Source organism: Falco rusticolus, chromosome 8, assembly GCF_015220075.1.
Source record: "Falco rusticolus isolate bFalRus1 chromosome 8, bFalRus1.pri, whole genome shotgun sequence".
Taxonomy (NCBI): domain Eukaryota; kingdom Metazoa; phylum Chordata; class Aves; order Falconiformes; family Falconidae; genus Falco; species Falco rusticolus.
This window is the reverse complement of record NC_051194.1, coordinates 43,798,725-43,823,798: the sequence shown is the minus strand read 5'-3', so window position 1 is coordinate 43,823,798 and position 25,074 is coordinate 43,798,725. Positions and strand designations below refer to the sequence as shown.

The 25,074-nt window shown below is 39.2% G+C and overlaps 2 protein-coding genes across 16 annotated transcripts in view; one reads left to right on the top strand and one right to left on the bottom strand.

The window, feature by feature from the left end:
- Positions 1-29: 29 nt before the first annotated feature.
- On the bottom strand, positions 30-18,598 carry DHRS9 (dehydrogenase/reductase 9). Its single transcript, XM_037398882.1, has 5 exons — positions 12,189-18,598; positions 7,662-7,992; positions 5,766-6,024; positions 4,361-4,524; positions 30-3,517 (listed from the first exon to the last, which is right to left on the bottom strand). Exons 1-5 carry the CDS (start codon positions 12,201-12,203, stop codon positions 3,267-3,269), a joined length of 1,020 nt encoding a protein of 339 aa, XP_037254779.1. The 5' UTR covers positions 12,204-18,598; the 3' UTR covers positions 30-3,266.
- The window catches only part of ABCB11 (ATP binding cassette subfamily B member 11), a 68,365-nt gene continuing 49,828 nt past the window's right edge, over positions 6,538-25,074 (top strand). For 6 of the 15 annotated variants that reach the window (XR_005106004.1, XR_005106002.1, XR_005106003.1 and 3 more), the window contains exons 1-2: positions 18,675-18,766; positions 24,093-24,195. Coding sequence is in view for 9 of the 15 variants with exons in the window: in XM_037398869.1 (XP_037254766.1) it covers positions 24,120-24,195 (76 nt within the window). In the remaining 6 variants the exon portion in view is untranslated. The other 9 variants (XR_005106007.1, XR_005106006.1, XM_037398867.1 and 6 more) reach the window with 8 other exon arrangements.

Sequence of the window (25,074 nt, the reverse complement as noted above, 5' to 3'; positions counted from 1 at the left end):
TAGTATACAAGAATACCTTTTAAAACTTCTACTGGTGCTCTGGGCATCTTTACCACCTATTTTATATACTACTGTATGTACAAGTGGGTGTCTCTGTTTATCTTGTGTTAAACAAAAGATGGAAGAGTCAATGCAGCATCATTATGCTGAATAGTTACCTGTGCAAAATGTTGTTCTCACAATATTTTAACTGCCTGAGATAAAATGCTCTCTTCTCAATCCATAAGACACATACTTTTCCTCTAGATCCTTATTAACAACATTCCATTAATAGTGTTTTTAAAAAGATCTGATATATTTAGATTAAATTAAGTACCAGAAGTACTTAATTTAATGAGATTTTCTCTTGCTCATCAATGGAATAGCTCTGTTGTTGGCTGGAGTCTCTGGAAGTAATTTGTACTATGAAATGAAGTAGCTAGATTTCTGGAACAGCTTATTTCCAAATAAAAAATACAAAAAGTATTGGTTCATTTAAGCAATTATTCAGGTTTTTTAATGTGAAAATTTAATTTTATTGACTATTTATTTCCTGAAGTGGACATTAATAGAAAGGGAAACAATTTCTACTAATGCAGTCTTTGTAGTTACCTGGTTATTTATATAACCTTCCATCAGAATATCCTGTACATCTTATTAGCTTTTCTATTAATTAGCCAAGGTGGTTTCCACAACATGAACCATTTGAGGAAATGGAGTACCACTGCAGGAACATGTTATTCAGTATTCCTGGCTAGCTACTCATATAATTTAAAGATTCCTAAAGTTATAATCATTAAGACTTCTGCTATTTGATTGTTTTATATCTGAGTTCTCGAAATGTGTATTATTTCTAATTAGAATGTTTATAATTACTTTGTAATGTACTTTGATTAGAAAAGACAACTGGAAAATGATGCTGCTGAATAAATCTAATAAATGTATTATTTTATCACATCCTTATTCCATAATTTGTGTCAAGGCTCTATGTACTTTTTTCAGTTGTGGAGACTTCAGTGCACTCTGAGATGAAACTGACAGTGCTTTATCTAAAGTCAAATAAGAATAGTGCTTACTGCTTCACACAACTGTCTAAAGTTCTTGACATAACATCACTGACGTCATATCATTGTAAGTGTGAAAGCTTCCCCATTACACACATTAAATTAACTAGCACTTGAAACAGGAAACTCTTATTATTGATTGTAAGAGACTGACTATCAAGCTAGTATGGACAAAAGCGATTAAAACTTTTGTTCAATTAACTTTCCTATCTGAGTGCTTTAATGTAGAAATTTCCTTTGGACCTGGGACACAGCATACACATCTGTAAGGCTATGACAAAGGATTTCTTTGAAAGGTAGGTTGCTGTTCTTAAGGAAAGAGTTCACAATGTTTTTTAAAGAGAGAAGGCAGGGCTAATATTTCCACAAGACTTACCTCCAGTTGCATGCCACAGGTAAGAGTAGCATTAGTTTTGTAAATAGTCTTTGGTACCAGAAAGATGTGGAACCAGTTTTGGAATATGTCAGCCATGTATCAGAGATACTTCCCCTCTCCCCTCCTCCCCCAGTAATTTTAACTTTTCAGATGTAGAAGAAAACCATCTGTGGCATATTGTATAAATACATAGTATGTAGATTTGATTGTTTAATGTGTAGATAGTGAAGGATTCCTATATATATTCCAGTGAAGCTTCAACTGGGCCTCTTCCTCTCAGTAGCATACCACATTGTACCCTTTTGATTATGTAAAATTTATTTTTTCGTATTTTGTTCAACAAAAGCTTTAGATTCTATTCCTAACTTTGTTTTTCACTTGTATTCTTTTTCCCTTAAGAGGACAGTCTCTGCTTGGATTCTAGAATTCCGGCCTCTTTCTGTTTCAAAGGCAGCTGATTTTTAGAGTATTGAGCATTATCTGTTTCTGCATTATAGGGCTGATAAATGATACCATTAAGTTTTTTCATGTACATTCTCTTTACAGCTGTTAGGCCAGATAGAGAGAACTGTCGCTTCTCAGGTATTTATAATGAAATTTATTCTTGAAGCCATTTGCCAGAGAATAGAACCTCAATGTAGTACTTAAAGGTTGCTAAAGTTTTTTTACATTCTATCCCTTTCTTGCCCATGTACACACACCCCCGCTCTCACACATGGAGTGATGACACTCCCTTTTCTTAGAGTTCTGACCCGCACATGGTATTTTCGTAAGCTTAATTGAATTGCACATTAATGATTAATCAGCAGCCCAGCTGTTCAGCAAATAAAACCTTTACCCCTTCAATTTAATATCTCTAGGAACACCAGTTTGTGAGCCTCTGGCCAACAGCTTAACAGATACAAATAGTGTACAAGAGGCACAGTAACCTCAACAAACATTTTGCTGTTCTGAACACACTCTTTGTACAGTTGAACTAATTTGCTAGAGCATACGCTGTAGCACCTGTTTCATCTAATGAATGAAATGATCATCCTTTTAACTTACAAAGCACACTGAGGATGAAAGAAATGTGAATGCATATTATTTTTAATATCTTAATCATAAACTATATTAATATTAGGGAAAATATAAATTTGGATACTCTATTTGCATAGTAGCCAGAGTACAATGTACTTTTGATTTCCCCTGTAATTGTGTATCTGTAAAATAGCTTGTGTTTTATCTCTACGCAGCTGAATAGTCAGATGATTAGATGTGGTCAAATACTGCAATTGTAATTTTTGGAATAAGTTGCAATAGTTGGGCTTTGTTATTATTTGATTTCATGTCTTGTGTTCAGAAGCTTGTGAAGTTTAGCAACTCCTGAATATGACCCTGAGCAAAACTGCCCATGAAATAGATGAGTAAGCCTGACCGAATATCTTCTGTGAGGTACATGTATAAAATATATGCTCTGAAAGGCTGCTGTTTTATTTCAAGTTCACTACCAGCTTATATGTTGATGAATTCCACTTGAAAAACTGATTCTTTAAGTGATTTCATTTTGCTTTTTAAATTTTTTTTTTATTTATTCAGTGAGTAGTATTAACTAGCTTTGTAGCTGAATATTTTATGAATGCAGATTCTACAGAGGTATAATTTCTGAGCATTAAAAATGACCTTCAAAAACATGCTGGATTTACAAGACTATCTGCAAACTCAGAAATTCCAGGTAAGGAGGGGTTGAGGGGTGGAGAAAGTGTCTTCTGAAAGGAATTTAAGCAGTGTAGTATCTGGTAAAGAAGAGGATGTCTGGTTTTGACAGGATTAATATTTATTTCTGCAGACCTGATACTGGTGTAATACTAAATGTTAATTAGAACTCCATGAACTGATTTCCCACTAGCTGCTGGAGCTGGAAATGTCATACACAGCAGCAAGTCAGATAAACAGCTTGGGGCGTAGGAGAGAAACAGCCAGAAGAACTTTGCATCCCATCCAGCTCCATATCGTGTCCTGGGGTACTTTGCTATCAGGGCATGTTCCATGCATTTTATGACCTTAGAAATATCAAAATCACACAGTCTTTTCACTGATGATCTTTGAGCTTTTGTATCTGTGAAGAAGAAAATAAGCCTGAAAGTATTTATGTGCAACTTTCTCTGTGAGAGGATTCTTTGCATTCAAAGGTTTAGCTACAGTTTCAGGCTTACTGTAAACTACTGACTCTAGAACTGAGAGCAGCACAGCTATAGCAGAGTAGAGTCCAGAAAGGCTGCAGAACACCCAAGAGACCAGTAAACAGAAACCTCTCTGGATGATATTGTGAGCCAGATACTCCCTACAGTAAGTGCAGTGTGACACAGCACAACTTTTCAGATATCAGAAAGCCATAAACTTAGCATATGGTCAAAGCAATTAATTCCCCCTAGGCATGTGACGTCTAAGTATGGAGGAACGAAGTAAGGATGGTATAATGACATCACATCTCATCAATCTTGTATGGGAACTAATAGCACAGGCCTCATCTAACATACATATAGTATAGAACATTCAGCAATGGGTTCTTAATGAACAGTAATTGAAGTCCAGCAGATGTTCACAGAAATGCAGATGGATTGTGGTTGGAAGGGAGCTCTGGTCCAACAACTGCTGCTTAAGCTGGGTCACCTAGACCAGGTTGCCCAGGACTGTGTCCAGAGCTTTTCTCCAAGGATAGAGACCCCACAGCTTCTCTGGGCAACCTGTGCCAGTGCTTAGTCACCCTCACAGTAAAAATATGTTTCCTGATGTTCAGCAGGAACATCCAGTGTTTTTCTGTGTGTGCCCATTGCCTTGGGTCCTGTCTCTGGGTACCATGGGAAGGAGCCTGGCTGTGCTTCAGGTATTTATATATGTTGATAATACCTGCCCCGCCCCCCCCCCCCCCGAGCTTTCATACAATCCTTTTTCTACTTACATTCAACAAAGTATCTTTCTCCATAGGAGTCCCTGATCTCGGGATTCAGTCCATTCCAAAGTCTGAAGAGGGTTTTCTCAATGACATCTGAATTAACAACTCCTCTTCTAAAGAAACCATGCTCAACAATGCTTACTTTCACTCCAAAATGCTGCATCTCTATCCTACAAGAAAAAAACCCAACGATAACCATTCCTGACCACGCAATGATGGCATAACATTAAACATCAGTAAGTTGAAAGTTTGTCACATAAATGATTATTTGAGACTTTGATTCTTATCTTCAAATGTCAGTAGAATTTTAACTTCATCGCAGCAATTAGCTTCATAGCAGTGTATGTGTCCTGTAAAAGTGCAGCAGGCAATTAATGCTGAGGGGAAAAAAAGCAGTGTCAGGTAGATTTACAGCTTTCTGTGTAGTTTATGTTGCACTGATGCAAAGGATGTAGTAGCTAGCTGCATCTTAGCCATGTATTATCAAACTAAAACTTGACTACCTTAAATACTGTTGCATCTTTTCAGCTTCCAGAAGGAACAAATTATTAAAGTGTCTGGGAAAAAGCGAGCAAAAATTTTCAATTTGGTTAGAACTTTAGTCTCCACTGTATGGTTAAATGGCTATGGTTAAGTGATTAAATGTTAGTGCAATAAAGGTTGGTGTGTTTTCTGGTACTGTGGTTTCCTCTATGTAATTCTGATTTGCAGTGCAACTGCTTTAGATTGAAAATGACCTCTTTCTCTTTCTGGGCAGCTCAAGAGACCCAGGCAGCTACGTTCCAAAGCGTGCAAAGGAATGGACCATGTGCACATTAGCCACTAGTTTATATTATATTTCCTTGGGGCATATACTTTATTTATGTAAGCATTCATAGTGGTTTGCAACCAACTTTCCTAGTTCTTGTGAAGACTTGACTTGCTAGGCTAGGCCATAGCCATCTCAAGATAGTATAACACAACCGGCTTCAGTGAAGGGTGCTCAGCTTAATTTTCTAAAGTTATGAGTACTTTTGGTACTGTGGTTGCTGCCTGGATTCACCCAGTTCAGATTGTTGTGGAGCATTACAACAAAATAAAATGGATTGTAAATGGGCAAGTAGCACTTGCCCAGGAAACTCTGGGTGTCTGAATGGGCTATACTATTGATTTACTTTCGTGTATGCACTGGATTCACATGCCTAAAGCTGCGTACTAGCCATTTGTCCAGAATATGAAAGTTTTTCCCAGTACCGTTTCCTGGTGGGTCTGTTCATAGTACTGGAGTCTGAAATCCTAAACAAGTGACATCCTACTTTCTCCCTTTATGCAAGATTTCCAGACAGAAATCGAGGGGCAAACATACAGTCACCCTTCCTCAGCACATCTGGAATCTGTTCTTGGATTCATTCATGTATTTCTAGCTACTCACCGTAAGGTGTCAGAGAAAGCTTCCATGCCCCATTTGGACAGACTGTAGCCACCCCCTACAAAAGCCATGAGGCCTTTGGCATTGATTAGATTGACTATTCTTCCCTCAGCTTTTTTCAGAAGTGGCAGAAGCTTGAGCGTGACTTCAATCGATCCCAGCAGACTAACATCCAGCACTGAGTGGAAGTCTTCAATCCTCAGCCAGTCAGTGGGTGCTACAGGTGCTGTTCCTTCAGCATTGCTCACCAATCCAAAAAGCCCTAATAGGATTACAAAACCATTTATTTCAGTATGTGGCAATACCTTACCCTAGAGTTTCATATGTAGTATTGGGAAACAAGCACACAGTCTGAAAAAACTTCAGTGAGATGAATACAGTTGTCTAGGGTTTGTTTGTATGATCTGCTCTGTAAACCTGGCAAAATTTGCTGAAGGCCTTAGGCGATGACTCTAAAAGAGCATAGGTAAAGTATTAAAGGAGAACTGTTTTGGTTGGAGATATGGGCCACCATACCGGGCTTTATTATCCAGATCCGCTCAAATATGCACGCTCCTAATAGGCACTTACAGTCTTGTGAAAATCAAATAGTGTATATAAAAATGGTGAGACTGATTTCTCTGGGTTGGGGTCTAAAGGTCTGAACCAGACATGTGGAATTAGTCAATACTTCTGAAAATATTAGCTTAACCCTGTGTATTGATAATACTGCTTTACTACCTTATAAATTACCTGAGGAACTTTAGATAAATAGTGACACTTCTAAGAGTTTGCTGAGGACAGCCTGTGCCTGAAGGGAAGGGAGAGGCCGAAAGTCCAGCACTTGGCCTCCATAAAGAGTTTCTCAGACTGAAGTGACAGTGTTCGCAGTGGTTACCCCAACTGAGAACGTGCGGCTTTCCACGAGCTGGAAGCAGAGGCCTGCTGGAGGAGGTAAGCACTGATAATTGTGTTGTCATTGTCCTCAACCACTGCATTTAAGAATGGTCTGGAACCCTCATGATGAGGCCAACAGTGTTTTACAAGCTTTGAGGAGAAAGTCCTACTGGTAGAAGATACGTGTTTTACTGTTTTAGCTAGTTAATTAATTAACAAGTCTATTGAATATTTGGTATAACTGTGTGTTATAGCTGGTAGTTGCAGTGCTGTGATCCCCCTCGGTGGCCCTTAACAATGTCTAGTCTGTGCTATTGGTGCCGAGAAAGAAACATGTATTGCTATCGTTGAAAATATTTACCACACAGATCTTCTTATGACCCTTTGCCAAAACCAATATTTAAATCTTGTTTTTTAACTCCACTCATAGGTATCCAAGGACAGACTCTGCCTCTTTTAGGCAAGTGCTTAGAGGTGTGTGATAGCAGTGGTGAGAGCTACCTGTGTAACGACTCTAAGAAAACTGGCTGAAATGGCAAGTGTTTTCAGTGTAATTGTTGTTGTTTGCATTGAGAAATCAGACTTATCTGGCAGTGCAAAAACACTCTTCTGCTTACTAAGGGAGGGCTGAAGAAGCCCTTTACACCAGCCCTTTTTTAATTGCATGGGCTGGTTTTATTATCAAGAAAGTTTTTTCTGATACCACTTAGCATCTTCCCTCCACTGAGATTCTTCAACTGCACCAAAAATAGTTTGAAAAACACACCTGGGAATGATCTGCTTTTAACAGACTGAGCAACTAAACTTTTAGGCAAAGTTTCACCTGTTAGTGAAAGCGAGGGGAATCCCAAAAGCATTGCTTGAATGTCTTTGAACTAAGAAATAACAGAACTGAAGAGTGAATGTGTTTCATCAGTAAGATGAAAAATTCCTCTGCAGAGAGTGAAGAGGCACCAGTACTTTTAGCTAGATCAGTTTTGGTTATATTGAATCATTTTTCTGGGAAATTACTTTGCTACTTACCATTGCCAGCTGTCTCTTTGGTCACAAACACCACAGCCCTGGAAATGCTGTTGGAGTCAGCTAAGTTGAGGTTCACTGTCTTCAATGAGAGTGAGGAGCAGGACTGTAGCTCTTGGCATCCTTTTTCTGTGGCACATGCAGCAATGACACAAAATCCCCTTTTGTCAAGCCATTTAGCCAGTGAGTTTCCAAGTTCAGTGTCACAGCTTGTTATGAAGACATGCTTTCCACTCAGGTTTCTCAATCTGTGACTGTCTCTGATGAGCCAGTAAATGATAAAAGAAAGTATGGAAGCCAAAACTGCTATGTGCAGCGAGTCTGAAAGTGAGAGCTATGAGCAAATAAATTAATGATCTAGAAATGCAATGAAGCAGGTGTGCTTAGCCAAACCCCCACCTTCCTTGGACACAATTCCTGTAAAGACTTTGTTTCTGGTTGCAGGCCTTCCAGCTCACTCTAAGTTAGGGGAGAGCAGGGGTGGAAGCTTTGGCACAATGTGATCACAATCATAATATATGTGCCTCGGCAAAACCTTCCACATCTTCCTTTTCAATAGATGTCTACTGTTTTCAAGCTTTGCTGGCCAATCTTTCCATCAGCCCTCTCCTTTCAGGGTGTTTCAGACTAAAAGGAATGATTGCATCTGTTCTCACAGTAGTATCTGGGGGGGTTTTTTGCAGGTATTCGTGGTTATTTGTGCTAATACTGGAAAGAGGAATTCCCCTAGGAAGAAGGATGATTCTTTTTGACTGCCCGTATGATGCCATCTAGGCTGCTCTTCTAACCCGTAGCATGGAAGCTGAGTGACCCTGAGAACAACTGGAAAAGCTGAAGCTGCAGTGGTGGGTCTGATGACTCATTTGTTGTGTGATGGTGAGTGATCTGCGCTCTGTCCCATAGACAAGGTAGACTTTGGGGCAGTGCCTGAGTCTTCTGTCTCCTTCCTCATTGCCTGTTTAGCACTGATACACAGCACAGGAGAAAATATTATATAGGAAGTGTATTTGTATAAAGAAATGAAGAAATGCATGGAGATGTTGCCCTCAAAAAAAAAAAAAAAAGAAAAAAAAGAAAAAAAAAAAAGCCCTGAGGGAACACAAGATTTCCTGACTCTAGTGGGGTGGATACTGTTTGCTTGTTACAAAATTTTTTCTTAAATGTAGAATACAGTTCTTGTCATCTAAAATCTTCATGATTTATTACTGTTTTTCTATTTGTTTTTTTGTTTTGTGTAAGAATTAAACCAAAATAAGTCATTAAAGTCAATATTTATGGGAAGGATGGTCAGCATTTTCCAGACAACTTGTTTAAGAGAAACCTTTTTACAGGTACTAAGAAGTCATCTAGGCTCCAGTTACCTACGTATGTGTACAGGTGCAGACATCTGGCCTTTAAAATGTGGTTGTATTCAACAAATGAAGTGATACTTTAAAAAAAAAAGGAATTTGTGATTATTTTTACATCCCAAAAGTACTCAGAGGAAGGGATCTTTCTTCTCTAACACATAGCTGTCTGAAGTTAAGCATTCATTTGGCTGATTTGCATGTAATAGTATTACTACCTTAAGAAATGGGTATTAAAGGAAGCCCAGTGTATTAGTCCTGGTTCCTATAGCCTACCTGGTGTTCTTGTTCCTGTTGAGTTCCTGGAGTCAGTTGGTTTTATTCTGATTCTGAATTTTGCTGGAAATTCTACAGTTTTTGGAAGGAATCTTAGAATATGATAGCAAATGAATGTTGGACACTCATTAAGTAATTAAAAATCAGTCATATAACTGATAAATGATAACAAGTGACAACATTCATTGCCACTTAATGATCTTATTTTACATAGTCTGGTACCTCAGTATCCATCAATATGGACTTCTGAGCTACTGATTAACGCTCACTGATTTTAAAATGTTAAGCAAAAACATACATATAAGACTTTGCTTCTCCTTCCACTGCATGCTACAGGGAGGCTCTCACTGAATTTTTGGGGTGTTAGATTGGTCCCTGTGCTGCACTGATTACTTTAGCAGCCCATGTCACTGTTGTTTTGAGGCTGATCGCAGTGTTCCTGAAAGTGTGTACTTTGGAATCATCTTTGTAATGTTTCACTGAGTAGGTGACATTTATTTTCTGAGAGGACACACAGAGAGTGCTCTGACAAAGTGCCATTAAAACTGTGTGAAAGAGCTCAGGGTAATTCAGGCTTCTGTGCTGTAAAATAAAGTCTGAAAACAGGATGTTGCAGCAGCTGATCAGAGACACCCCTCAGTCCATTTGCAATGATGTGCCAGGCAATGACATTTCCTTTGACTGCTGATTTAGAATTTAGAGCTGAACTAGACACAAAGAGAGAGAGGAGTTGCTACCAGCGGGCTCTTTTAACCCCATGCCAATAAATCTCAGCAAGCTACTCAGCAAACTAGTGCTGTGATATATCATTTTGGGACTCGATTCACCTTTTTCCCCAATACAAAATTAAATGAAATAATTAGAGATTTGGGGAGAAGATTAACCTAATTGGAAACAGGAGCTGTAAATCACACTATCCTTCCATGGCTATGCTGTAAGGAAGAAGCAGTGGGTAATGAGCTTGCACTATTGGAAAGCAGGTTAAATTTGAAACTGGGCTCTGTGGAGAAGTTCTGGAGTGTCTGGCCAGGCTGCCTGCTTGGCTCCTGTAAGAAACACCTGGGACTGCTCTGGTTAGTGTCAGTCCCTGTGTCTATGTAGCAGTAATTGGCACAGAATCACTGTAAGACAAAGGGCTCTAGGAGTGACAGCTGAGAGGGGTGCACTGTGCGTGCAGCATCTGCTTGCTGCTCTTTTCCCTGTCAGCCCTAGGCCAGTGTTCCTAAGCCTGTAATCCCTGACTGTCTAGTTCTCCCCAAGTACCAGTGCTCCTTCTCTGATAGCACATGGACATTCGGTGCTGGGCACCATGATGGGTTTTGCTCTGCTGGAGACTTCTGCCAGTATTTATTCTGCTAGATGATGTCATTGCTGCTGGAGTCTGGGGTCAGAATCAAATGAAATAATCTCAGTTAAAGTTTTCTCCCAAGAAAATTGTCTAGTTCTGTGAATGTGCAATTTTGTGCAAAATATTTATTGTTTGATAATTGTGGAGCGATAAGAAAAGCCACTTGTCTTCCAGGGACATATTGATTTTGAAATAGCTGCCTGGAGTGGCAAAGAGTGTGTTTCCAGAGAAAATGTCAGCGTGATATTTCAAGAGTATTGATATATCTTCATAAATATTGAATTCTGGTTGCTAATGTAGCCAGTAAATAGCTAAAGGCAAATTCTAATTTCCATTAAAACTATGATATTTGCCTGGCAAATTGAGAACTCTTGGGATAGAGCTTGGCTTCTTAGGCCTAGACAAGTGCTATTATAAAAGCAATTGATTTTAGAGAAAAGCAGCATGAATGCACTGAGAGCCCTTTAAGATCCTTAGATGGCTGCAAAGTACAGCATCCCTCTGCTTCTCTGCACTACAGGAAACTGAAGCACACAGACTGTATTGAAGGGGAGTCTTGCTGTTTTACTCCCACAGCAAGTTTGCTTTGGTAGTTGTGCCAAAGAACCTCAGGCTGGGGGTCTGGGTGTGCTTTGGATTCTTTTGTTTGCCACTGCTGGCAGTGCAAACTTCCAGAAGTTAGTGCTCTGCAATGGGTTACAGTGACCTGCCAGGCATGCTGAGGAAGAACTGCCAAAGGGAAATTTAGGGACTGGGTTCTTCAGAAACAGTGCTCATGTAGCACTCAGTGGAAGGTTTAGATGTGTCAGACAACACTTGGACAGATCACCCAATGGCTTTCCAGAGTCTAGGAAGTACAAACTTTAATTAATTGGTCATCCTGCCAGAGCTACAAACCCCCTGTTCTCCAGTTAGCAAGTTGAACAAATATGCAGGCACAAACACAATTACATCTCCCACTCTTAGGTGAGCTGTTCCTGCATGTGTGGGGCTTTGCACTTTTGTTTCATGGAAAAGGAGTGCTTTTTGTATGCTGTGTAAAAATGTCAGTGTGATAACTTAGTTTGGTGGTCAACAGATAACCTAAGATCTTCATTAATATATCACCTTACAAGAAATACATCTCCAAACTCTCCTGTTCAGCGTTTTGCAGGGAGATTAATGTAGTCTGGTACAAAGGGGGCTGATTTCTTGACATGATTGTATCTTTCCTTGTATGGTTTACATTTCAGATTTTTACCACAGCATCAGTAAAAAACCCAGAAAATACCCCCCTGTAAACTCTTAGGTTACTGACCCAGTAATTGAAAATCAAGTAGAGAAACATTCTTGATGTTGGGAAGAACATTACTGAGTTAACATTTTATTCAGACCCTGTAGGTGCTTAGAAAAGCAACAATTGTTAAAATCACTCTAGAAAGGAAGGGACTGCATGTTCTCTTGTCTGTGCACTCAAAAACAAGTGCTTAATTTGTTCTCTTAGCTATTCTGCAAATGCATATAATGGGTACTGCTCACTATAACGATAGACAAGAGTTCTGTTTTTGTGCCATTACTCACATTCTGGGGAGACATCTGCAAGCTCAGTCTATACCTCCAGGTGCTCACGAGTTGCCATCACCAGTTATTTCCAGTGTGAGAACACAGAAACAGCCCAAGTCGAATTCATAAGCTTGTACACCAAGACCTCCATGGTGAATAGTTTCCAGAAAAGTCTTACTGTAAATTCTGTGTCTGGTGATACTTTCTGATTGCTGTACATTGGCTGATAAACACGGCCCTTCTCCCTGCTGTTGATAATGGCTTGTGCTGTGATGCTTCTACCTTAGGGACTTAGTATTAATCTTCTGTATGTGCTCCATGCCTGCCTATCATACCTATGTTGTATAAGCATTGCTGGCTATACATAGTAATCCACAGAGCCTGGGCAACTGTCAAGACTTATTAGGGTGAACTAATCTGTTTAGCTGGGAAGGACTAATCTGTGCTTCATCTGGAAACCAGCAGGAGTCTTTCCATTGATTTAACAGAGCTTGGTTCAGATCTCCACCTTTTTTCCTGCCTTTAAAGAAATAAATTCCCACCAGCTAGGCTGTCAGAGTGCACATCTGGTCCCTGATCATAGGAAGGAGGGTGCAGGTTTGGAGCACCTTCACCTGCCAGAGTTAAGCTTAGGCAGTGTGAAAACATCAATACTGCCATATATGTTTGGGAAGAGTCTGCATATCTGGGATTATACTCCAGTTGACTTAATAGTGAGTTTATAAGTAACTATTGATGATGGATGAGATTCTGCCTAGAGGCAACAATGCAGTTATACTTCATGAGTGCTCATGGCCTGGAAAATAGGAGATACCTAATGCAATTGACTGAAAAAATAATTATAAATAGACATAAAGGAGTACAGAACCTTTTAGAGATTACTTACAGACAATCCATCTCTGCAATCAGGATGCAATGAGGTTGCATTTACCATGGCCAAATTCTCCTCTGGAAAAACTTAATTTAAATGGAAGTTGCAAACACCTGACGTTTTAAGCATAGAACTCCTTTCTGCTGTGACATGGAGAGTTTAATATATCTCCATTTTTATTGCAAGCCCTGTGGTTGCTCATAGTGTTTGTTCACATAAAAATGTATACTGGTGACATGCAGCTTCTTGTGCTGGCTGAAAGTTACACAGGTGTTGCAAAAGTTGCAATGCAGAGTTATTAGTTTTTGTTGCTTAACTTCCTCTGCAGCATCTGTAGTGAAGACAGTATGACGAAGCGATTAGGTAACTGTCTTCCCCAGCCAGTATTTCAAAGTTCCTTTAAGTTAAGGAAATTTTTCTCCTGGCCTATGTATGCATGCATAGCAAACCCAGTGCAGTTGTTGGCTTTCCTTCTCTTGCAACTCTCGTTAAAATTACCATTCTCTTTGTGCTATGCCTTGCTGTGCTTGGAGTTGCCATATTCTTTCTCAGCTTTCCTTCATCTGCCACTGAGTAGCAGTCTGGGCAGTCCCTGGCTGTTGCACACCAGGGCCAGGCTCGCTCCCGGAGGCTGCACAAAGACCTGCCCTCCTTGACACAGAGGCACTGGTTCCCTGCCACTCCTGCCCTCCCATACCTTCCCACCCTCGGCCTTCAGCCATGCCACATATAGCTGCACCTCATGCGTGCTAAAGCCTCTGCAGGATCTGGCTGTGGTGGCAGATGGGGGGGCCCAGGGATGGAGAAAGTTTGGAGAACAAGGAGGCAGAACTATGTTTCATCACACTCGACCTCAACTATGAAGTAGATATAAAGTATAATTAGTAAGTTAACATAAACAAAACAGAGTTGCGGCCTGACCTGTAATCTGATCAGTAAATAAAAGTAAAAGCCAGTTTAGCTAGATGAAGGAAAAGGCCTGTTTTTGCTGGGGCAACAGGCATATGTACAAACATGGACTTGGACAATCAGGGTTAACTTCTGGTCCCTATGATCTTTAATTAATGGGTTGGTGGGACTTTATATCAAATTAATAAAGTGCTGAAACCACAAGTTTTTTGGTTAGAGTGCTTTGTACAGGCTGTGTTTCCAGCTCCAGCCTGCCAGGGAGACTGACATGTCCCAGGCCTGCCCACAGAGGCCCAGCTTTGCAATACAAACATCTATTTCCGTTTTTTTTTTATAGGGGCCACAAACCAATAAAAGAAAAGGCTCATCAAGAAAAAAATGTACTTTTCTCTAGTTTCTAGGAGGAAAAGTTATAAGAAGCACTGTCAGAAACCCCAAGGGTGTATGAGTGGTACTATTGGAAAGCAGAGGCAGAGGGGACAGGCAAGCTCACAGGGGTACAACGCCTTCTGCCAGGAACAGGTGAGGTGACCGAGGGGCTGGTTGCCCCAAGGGTGGGGCAGGCACTTTCAGAGATAGAGTTGTCTTTTTGAAAGAATTTTTTCGTTTTAACATGTCGAGTCACTTAATTTTGATATGGAAGTTATATTTTGCATTTAAAATTTACAAAGTGTTTTTGGTTTTGTTTTGTTTTTTAGAAACGTTGTTCCAATCTGATATTTCTATTTGTGTAAGTGTCTGGAATGGAGGAAAAAATCCTTACTGGCTGCCAGACTTGTGTAGAATCAATGGGGTAAATAAGTGCCTGTCCTGCTTCCAGTACTTTCCAAGAGCAGATGTTGAGAGGCTAACTATAGAAACAACGTGATTTACTCAAGATAAGTCCCTTGCTGCCTTCCTCCCATGCTCCCTGCTGGATCCACTCCAGACAGTATTTTGCAGTTTCAGTATAGCACATTTTTGTGATCAAGACATAAATATACCATGCCTTAGTGTCTGATTGTGATTTAGACCATAGGAGAAGAAATAAGTTTGTTTCTTTGTGCCTGGAGGTACCCGGTCCCAACAATCATCAACTTGGGCTTTTTACTTTCCGTGACAAGAGAAAGACATGTTCACAGACACGTCCCCATTGTGCCCAGAGGTACTTTCTTTTCTTTCACTGTAAGGAAAGTATCTGCTTTTCCCCATTTCAGTATGAAGAAATGTAGTTTGATTGCCAAAAAACAAGAAAAAAAAATTGATATATCAACATCGTCTGGCTTGCGGAAAAAATTATAAACCCAGCCATCAAAAGAGTAAGTCTTGCTCTTTGGTGCAAAAAGGAGGCTTCTGTGTAGAATGCTTGCTTTGGAAAGGACAGTGACTTTTTCAGAAGTCAAGCTGCTGTGAAGGAAATAATGTACATATGCACCTCATGGAATTGACATAATTCCATTTTTAATAGCATAAATCACAAATCAGTAAGCTCAGTGTAAAATTCACTTTGCATTGTAGAAAGTGAGTACTATGAGAAAAGAATGAAGACACAGTATGTGGGTACTTGCCAACCTGACCAGCTCTGTGTGTGTGTGTACTGACCTTTCCTGCAGCTTCCCACTCCTCCAGTCTGCCCTGATCAAAGGCCCTGTTGAGGAGCTTGTTCTCTTCCAGCCCAGTTTTGTTGTTTTTTTTCCCTCTAGATACCTTTATAACTGTTACACTTTTTCTAGATTAATTTTGTAAATAGTATTTAACCAGTGACACTCCAAGAATGAATGTGGGTCATCTACCTAATAATTCAAGCTGCAAACTGTATCTACTTTATTTCAAATGTCCCTTACCTTGAATCAGGGTAACTTGCTGTTATTTAGAGTTCACCTTACTTTCATCTTCATACTATTCAGGTTAAAAAATTGTGATTGCGTGTGGAGCAAAATAACAAAAAATATTTTCAAAACCTGAGAGAAATAAAGCAGCGAATGCAGTGTTTTCCTTTGGTTTTCAAAGGATCAGAGGACAGGAAGAAAAAGCATCATGTAGAAGCAGACTACAATATTAAGATCTGCCTTACACTTCTGACACTCTGAGGTGCTATCGCAGTAAGTGGCACAATTAAGATGGGGATTACACTCAAGTGAAAAATCCTGTGTCTGGCTTCCTGGCCTCAGAAGCACTGTATGCTAGCTACAGAAATAAATGTGGCTATGAATGGTCAAAAAAATAAAGTAATGAAGCTTAGGAGCAGTCTGTTCAATGCCTTCTGTCAGGCTAGAGTCAAGACTGCTGTACTTGCATACAGATTTTACTGCAAAACAGAGAAATAAGCTGCTCCTCTCGAGTCTCAACCTCCAGTGGCAGACTAAGTCTATTCACCTGGTGGAAAACTGGTCACCTACTCCTCCACAGCTGTGAGCACTCAGTGCTGAATTTCTGGCTATCTTTAGGAAGCTTTGGAAGCATTTTATTTGTTTGCTGCTACTAGCTGTTATCAATACTGGAGTAAAGATCAATAGGTTGTAGACTACAGCTTAGAACTGAGGAGTCCTGTGCCAAAAGACCACATGGACTTTTAATTTCTTACTGAGAAATTATCTGTATGGGAATAACAGAGATTCATTTTTATTCACCTCCTCTTATGAACTGTTGGAAAAAACCCAGAGAAGAGACGGTAACTTCATTTGGAGTGGCAATATGCTGCAATAAAATGCTATTCAAATCGAGGGAAGAAGAGGTTATTTTACTGCATTTGGTTCAATGAATTGTGATCTTTTTCTTCCTGTGCAAAAAGGTATTAAAATTATGTGAGATGTAAGCAGAATGTTTCCCTTCAGTCAGACCATGATTGAGGGGAATTATCCTGATGGTATTGCTCATCTTTTGTGAACTAAGTAGTACCTATAACTACCTATCAGAGATTTTGCATGTGCCCTCTATTCAGGATGGGAGCATCTGTTTCAGTCTCCTTGATTTAGTGAAGTCCTCCTTTCTATTGTTTTGGTTCAGTGGCTAATTCTTTGTTCACTGAGGGTCTGACTCTAGCAACAGAAACTGAGTTTTCCTCTCCCACGACATCAGAAGGAAACGAAATACAGGAAGGTTTGAGGAGATGGAGTGGATTTGGCTAGTTTTTCCACTAAGCAGCTGTAAAAGGGGAAGGTGACTGTGGGAGAGGGACCAAAACTGTGTGCTTTATGTTCTCCACTTTGCTCCACATGGATGATTTTTCAGCATAGATTCATTCTTATGGCCCACGTCTTAAAGTCAGATCAGAATTTATTAATCTTCAGGATTTTTTTGTAAAGATGAATTGAAAGAAGTGGAGGTTTAGCAGGGAGCAGAAATGTTGGGGTAGTCTGTGGTGTCAGCTCTAGTTCATCACTGCCTTTATCTACTTCATTAACAGTGTGAAACAGGCTCTGCACACACTTTCCAAAGGCCTAGATGAGCAAAGTCTTTAAGTCAGAAGACAGAAGTAGTTTGTGGAAAGCTAAAATTATATTCTGTTTTTGGCAAGCCAAGCCTTGTCTGGAGATGCTGAACTTCCTTGCATGCTGTGTGAGCTCTGCCCAAGTACCTTGAAAAGCAAAGGCATTGCATGACCATTGGCCATGTTGCTCCTGAAGATGATGTCAGGGGACAACAAAGCAAAGCAGAGTTCTGCTTTACTATGTAATTTTTCTTCCAGCCTCTCCACCCCTGTGCCCTGCACTACAAGTAACTTTTTTTTTCTCCGCCTTTATGATGTGGTGGATTATTATTAGCACTGTGACATTTTCTCAGATAGCATTATTCTCAAAGCTGTGCTGTGTACATTAGTATAGACATAGACTTCTTTTTGTTAAGAAAATGGGAGAAGACACTGGGTTTCTGTGTTTATGCTGTCACCGTGAACACAGTAATGATGCTACACAAGCAAAATAGAGTTCTGGTTAGCTACATTTAATCATGCTGCATTTTTGTGCATAAGGCTTTATTATGGAAAATTTGAGAGCACAGAAGACTTGAGGAGAGCTGACAGTCACTAAGATTAAGACATTGCCTTTCTATCTTGTCCTGTCAGTCAGGGCTCTCTGTAGTGAAAACTGATTTCAGAGGGGAACTAAACCGTGTTTGCCATTTCCCTCTAAACTCTGTGGTGACATTGGCTGAGGTCATAGCATTGCCCTCACCAACGTCTCTTAATGAAAAGTCCATTCATTAAGTTCAGATTCATTGAGAGGGTTCATCTCCAGCAAGAATTCACTACTATTCAGGAGCTTCCACATTGTAAAATCTCCATTTTAAAGGAAGAATGTTAAAATATTAGAAGCCACAGAGAGAGCTATGGGTTAGAAAACAAAGCTTTTGATCAAGTTTTTAATCTGAATTTAGCTTAATCTCTGAACTGATTTTCATATTATTCAGATGATGTTGCTGTTTTACTGCAGGGTCAGTAGGGTGCACTGAATTATTGCATGGCTAATAAAGTAATTCTATACTAATGCTGATAAAATAATGCTATAATAATCTCTTCCCATACATTAATTGTAAGCATTTTTTTCCAGAGAAACATCTGGTATCCTCCTGTACCCCACTTTCCAAGAGCCCTGACTTTATGTTGTGAGATTACGTTAGTCAAATGTAAACCCTCCATTAGATGTCAATGAACTGTAACCATTGTGACCGCATGGTTATTGACCCAGGTGCAAATAGTCAATGCCCAATTTAAAGATTCAGTTCTGACAAATGGGTTAGAATAATGAAAACATGATGGGAGATGGTTGGGTACTTCACTGCCTAATTGAATAGATCCTTACAATTTGTTCTATAATACATAATTTTTCGCAGCCAACGGGTGAGTAACAAATCTATCATCTTTAATGTTTCAGAGTTAACTGATGAAAATTCTGGAACTGAAAGGTACCTGTATTTTTCCTTTGGAACAATTTTAACAAAACGCTAAATTCCCTTTGTGCCATTAGCAGGTTGGGGTTTTTTTGGTGTATTTTCGTTTGGTTGGTTGGTTTGTGGTTTTTTTTTTTTTGGTTTGGTTTGGTTTTGAATTGGACTTTGAAAAACAAGACATTTAAGTTCTTTTTGGAAGCAAAACGTCTTTCTGCATGCATGCTATCATTAATATAAGAGGAACCTAGTTTTAAAGAAAAATGAAGAATAGTGCTTTCAGAGACAATTTTAATTCTGTTCCACCCCCCATCCTCCCTTAATGTCAAATAAATATCTGATCTGAATAAAGTTGTGATTTAAAAAAGATTTCAAAGGGCTTTAGATTAGGTCTTAATGTTACTTCATTCTATAGAATATTATAATTCTATAGAACATATTCTATAAAATATGTTCCTTTTTAGAATTTCCAAGTATTACTTGTTTAAATCTGGATTTTGAGTTCCTTGAAGATTTTGTTTATCAAAAATCCAGCAGCTATACCTCAACTGGCTAGAGTAAAATGCTTTTTTACTTTACTGCAGTTTCTGAGGTATTGTCTGCTCCTAGTTTGTAGTTTGCACACACAGCAGGGGTAGATGGTAGATAGGCTGATGACGTGTCTCTGATTTCTATTATCTACATAAATTTTAATGCAGACATCAGCAAGAGTATTTTTCAAGATGTTGTAAGTGATCCCCAGTTTTAACTGTTTAGCTAACAGGCAGAGCCTGAGGAAGGTTATTTTAATATTCTAATACAGCATGCTAATCTGCTATACTGCATCAGATTTCAGGCTTAAAAAATCAGTTGCAAAATAGGTTTTATAATGTTAAAATATACTGCTAGAGCAAGCACTGAAATAAGACTTCCCAGCACGATGATCTATACTGACATTTAAAGGACAGATTGATTTTTATAGTGTTCCACTACAAAATTTTATAGAGATGTTACAATTGCAAATCAAATAATAAATAGCTGAAAGGACAGACAGAGAGCGACTTTGGTTTACTTTTGCCTTTTTCATCAATTTACAGTATGGTGTTATCCATTATCTTTCTGAAGCAGAAATGCAGTGGTGGTTTGTTTGGGTTTTTTTTTTCTTTTATCACTTCATAGCTTTTCACTAGGAGCCATATTTGGTAGTATGGTTCAAATGGTTTCTATCACTTAATTTAAATAGTTTTATACTTCTGTGAAGTTGTAAAGTATTTTGAAGCTGCTGGAACGTTTGTGTAAATATCACCCTGAAAGTTTAGATTTACTTTGATAGCAGAATATGTAGGAACATGGCTTCTTTACTCCAGCAGAACAGGTTTTTCATGATCCAGGTGACATTCCTAATTATACAAATTTTGGTCTAAAATAAGCAGTTTATCTGTTCAGCTTTCTTTAAACAGTTCCAGTGCTTGTGTTCTAAACAGTGAAAAGCACTCAGTACTAGATCTAGAAGGAAATGATGGCTTCATGTTTAATGACAAATTGCTAGTAAAATTACCATTGTGGTGAACTGTTTTTTTCAGAAGAAAATAGGAGTGTATGGCTGCAGCTGCTATCTTGTGGGTATTATCAATACAGCCAATGATGCTTTAACCATTTGAACCAAAAATCTGAAAAGCTTTAACAAAGATATAAACATTGTGATGTGATTATTTTTCTCACACTATCGGCTTGCTTTGAACTTTATTCATTCATTTTTTTTAACTGTGTCCTTCATGAAAACATATACTTAAGGTAAAAGAAAAAGGCCAGCCTTAGGCCAATTGCACATTTAAGTTATATTTTCCTTAGAATCATGTCACTGTGAAGGGCTTCCCAGTCTGTGGTACCACTGTCAAACTTCGTAAATGGAGCAAAAAGTCTGTGTTTTCAGATCTTCAGCTCCAACCTCACAACTGAATTGACATATATATATAAAAAAATTGTCTTGAGAATGTGATCACTGACAAAACTGCCAAAAATGAGCTGGCTGAGAAGCTGTTTTTTTTGCTTAGAGAAACTTCTGGAACTTTAGGATGATTTGAACAGAAGTTTTTTGAGATCTTCTGTTTGAGACTACTTCAATCAATCAGACACAGCAAAAGGAAGAAGGGAGGGAGCAGAATAAGCTCTGTATTTTTACTGAAGAAGTGAGTGAAATTTTTTTTCCCATTTGGGAAAATTGCCGTTCTCATCTTCAGTGACAACATAATCTCAAGGTACTTCAAGCTGCCAGGAATATATGTTTGCTGTTTTGAGAAGGCTACATTTATTTCAATATGAACTGATTAATGTCATCTGGAAATTAAGCCCTTGTTAAACGCTTTTCCATATGCCTGATACAAGTTCAGCTGGAGTGAAATTTAATGATCTATAGATAGGTCTCATGTGAAGCAGTGATATGTATATGATGCTTTCCTTTCTTTCTGGTCAAAGCAGGTGTTACGTGCTTTCTCTGTTATATAAAAAAGCAAAAAGAGAACTTGGAAATATGCACATGATAGATATTTTAACTAAGAAGGTACCATAACTTGTTAGCCCATTTGCCATCTGTCTGAGAGAATGGAAAATTTATGATGAAAACTGTTAAGTGTTTTCACTATACGTGGGGATGAATTAAAAGCTCCTGTGATTTTATTTTGTGACTATTCTAGTCCTGGCCAGACATTTTGCTATTGCAGTGATGATCTGGCTTTACACGTTTACTTAAGGAGAGAATTTGGGTCACAATTTAGGGGGTCACAGAATGTCAGAATTTACCGAGCAGTGGATGAATAAATTGTGTCTACTTATCAGAAACTTTTAGGCGAGAAGTACCATGTCCATAGAGTAGCCATCAATGAACCAATGAATGGATGTACTGAATGAAATTCTGCAGAGGTCTGTCTTGCTTCTGGTATAATCCAGTAATATTGATGTGAATTACACAATGGACCATATCCTTATTGAATTTGATCATGACATAAACATAGGATGGACTGTAGATATGCTGAAGAGCAGGACTAGAAGTCAAAATCTCTTTCACAAACAGGTAAAATGGGCTGAAGAATGTAAGGTGCTATTAAATATGGACAATAGCAAGCAGGATTAATAAACTGTGAAAACAGTTTGGAAAGCAACTGGATCTGTAGCAAGTTGTTTGCAAAAAGTGAGTGGCTTTGGTTGATTAAAACCAGAATGTGAATTAACAATGTGATACTTCTGTTAAAAAACCAAACATCATACTGAGTTGCATAAACAGGAATATAATCCATGAAAAGTGAAATAATCCTTCTTTGCTTAGTGTTGGTAAGACTGGTGCTGTAGTGCTGTTATGCACTCATCGCTTCGAGAAAGATATGCTAGAATCTGGAGGATACCAGCAGAAATTATCAAAGGTTTAGGAAATGTACCCTACCAAGGAAAACTGAATGAGTTGCTTTCCTCATCTGAAGAGGGAGACTTTCTAGTATTATTCAAATAAATGCAGGCAACTTACAAAGTAGAAAGGAATATTATGTTCTATATCCTCAGTAGATTGCAGAAGTAGTAAGGTGTTTAAATTACGATAGGCAAGATTTGTATTAGATATTAGGAAAAAAATACTTTAGCAATAAGGATAGTGAAACACTGCCTGGGGAGTTCTTCAGTCATTTTTGGTAAACATCTGTTAAAATGAAACAAGAATAACTGAACTTTGCCTTGGATGCTTAGAGTTAGTAAAGAGACTTTGATCTTTCCAGCCTGACTTGCTGATGATTCAGTGATGTGCCAAGGGATGTACACATAAAATTCAGAAGAAGGTAAAGAGAAGGATTTGGTTGTGGCTCAGCAGTTTTTGAAAGCCAGTTTGGAGGAAAAAGTGAAAAAAAAAAAAAAAAAAAAAGGCTAGGAATTCATGGGAAGTGAAATTATTAAAAATCCACTGAACCACTGGACTGGCTCCTGTTATGTTGCTCCTTTTTAATCTAGGAATGGGTGTCTTTCCTTCATCCTTTGGTAATTTCAGAGCCAAGCTTCTTCTCAGCCCTTCCCACTGGTAAGGAACTGCCCAGCTGTAGCTAATCACACAGCTGTTACTAAAATGAGGGATTTGGGTAATTTTACTACTATTAGCAGAAAAGTGGTTCCTTTAGAGAGCTAAATAGGTAAAAATTTGGCTGGGAAGGTAGGTGGTATACACAATCGGTGGAAACGTGTCTTTTACACAGAAGACTTCTTGTGCTATTTGGGTAAAAGTTGTTAATGCTTTGAAAATCTTAATGTGTTGTAATATGCTTAAAATGAGTGCTTGTGAGAGGTTTATACAGAAGTAAAACCATACAGATGTTGATGTTTAATGACCAGAATATGGTATTGTAACTATGTTTTGAGATATATTATGTTAAACAAAGGTGTGAATGAGATGACTTTGGCTGTGAAAGGGCCCGTTTTGGGGAGGGCTCCTGCAGCACTTTTCCCCGGGCGCCATCTTGGATGCCAGGCCTGCCCGGTCAAAGCTAGTGCCACTGGCAGGTTTTACCTCATGAAAGTGGCTCTGTAACACAAAAGTGTTAACTTTAAAAGTTGTTAACCTATTTCTTCTCATGTATGACACCTGCTCAGCATGTCAGTGTGACTAGTTAGGAATAAAACTATTCAGAGGACCAAGCCTGCTGGGTAACTCACCTCAGCTGAGAGCTGTGGGAGTTCAGCTGGTAGTGATGCCACAGATGCTGGCCCCTGCCGGCCACCCCTCTGGTCCCCCAGTTGTCCCCTGTCATAGTCCTGCTGGCTGCTGCCTGCTGGGACAGGACAAGGCAGGGGCAGGTCTCGTGCCTGCCACCCCCTTACAACTGAGGCAGGAGCTCTTATATTAATATATCTCAGCCTATAACCTGTGCATGTCATCTGTGCAAAAGCAGCAGTTTATTTTAATAGAGCAAATAATGAGCGCAGGGCCGTTTGCAGAGGGCTGGAAAGCCCTGTGGAGCTGCCCTCGCTTGTGGCAGGAGGCACAGGAGCCTTCCAGAGGCCTTGCACTCCAGGGTGAGCTGGGCCGGCTGCTCCGAGGTGCTCCTCTGCTCCGTGGTTTCGCTGCATCTGGGACATCCGTTCTGTCGTAAGTTGTTCTATAACCAGCGGCATTGCCCTGGGATAATGAGGGCAAAACTGAGGTCAGTAGCATTTTAACATCATGGTAATAATAAAAACAACAACCACCTAATGTAATATTATGTAATAATGTCATATGTTCACAAACGTATGCTGATATTCTTTCCCCCTCCCCCTCCTCTCTTCAGGACTTCCGATTTAAGTAACTAAACATCATGTCTGACCCTGTTGTTCTGCGTAGCATCAAGAGATTGGGAGAGGATAACAATGCTTTTGACTTGGATGGCAAATGTAAGTTTATTCTTCAGTCAGCAACTTGTTTTACAAAGCATGTAAAAATAGGTGGTGGGTGGCCTAAGTGGAGCAAATAGCCTACAGAATACAAATCAAATTGTGGAATAGATACAGAGTTATGTGTATGCTGTCTGCAAAACAACTTTTCTGTAAAAACTATGCATAACAATCCCTGCTCATGGGCAATCTTTACTTATCAGCCTACAAGTTTGCAGTATCTACCTAGGTTTTTATACTCAGCACTCTGGTGTACAAGAAAAAGGCCTTTACTAGGGAAAAAAATTAGAAGTTCTGTCTTCCACAGTTTCTAAAGCTGTTTTCAATGAACACATATATTTGTGGTCATACTTATATTAGGCAGAATTCTTACGAGCTCTTGCTACGCAAAGATCTGCATTTCTTCCCCTCATCAGAGCTTTTCCTCTTTTCTTCCATTTTTCTTTGCAATGTGCACTTTTCCATTTTGCCAGTCCAAATGCAGCAAGAGTCAAGGAGAAACATGAAGAGAAACTGCTAAATATTTTGAGTTCTTTTTATAAGACTTGAGGAAAGCTGACAAAGGGTGGGGTGTTTATACTGAATGTAACGTACAAAGGAAAGCAAAACAGTAGCATATAATGGAAGATAAATTGCAATACGGTATAATGTACATGCTTCTCACATAGAGTAAAAAGGGTTCACAAAACTATTCCAGCACTCAGATATCACCAGATTCCCGTAAGCATACATACATTTTGTATTTTCTTAAATTACCTGACAGCTGCACCCTAATCCTGGAAGAGTTTAAGCTTTAATTTAAACCATTCTCCTAGGACCCAATGAAATGCTTCAAACCATGCATGAAACAGCCTGTGTTCTAAATATGGGCCTTATTGG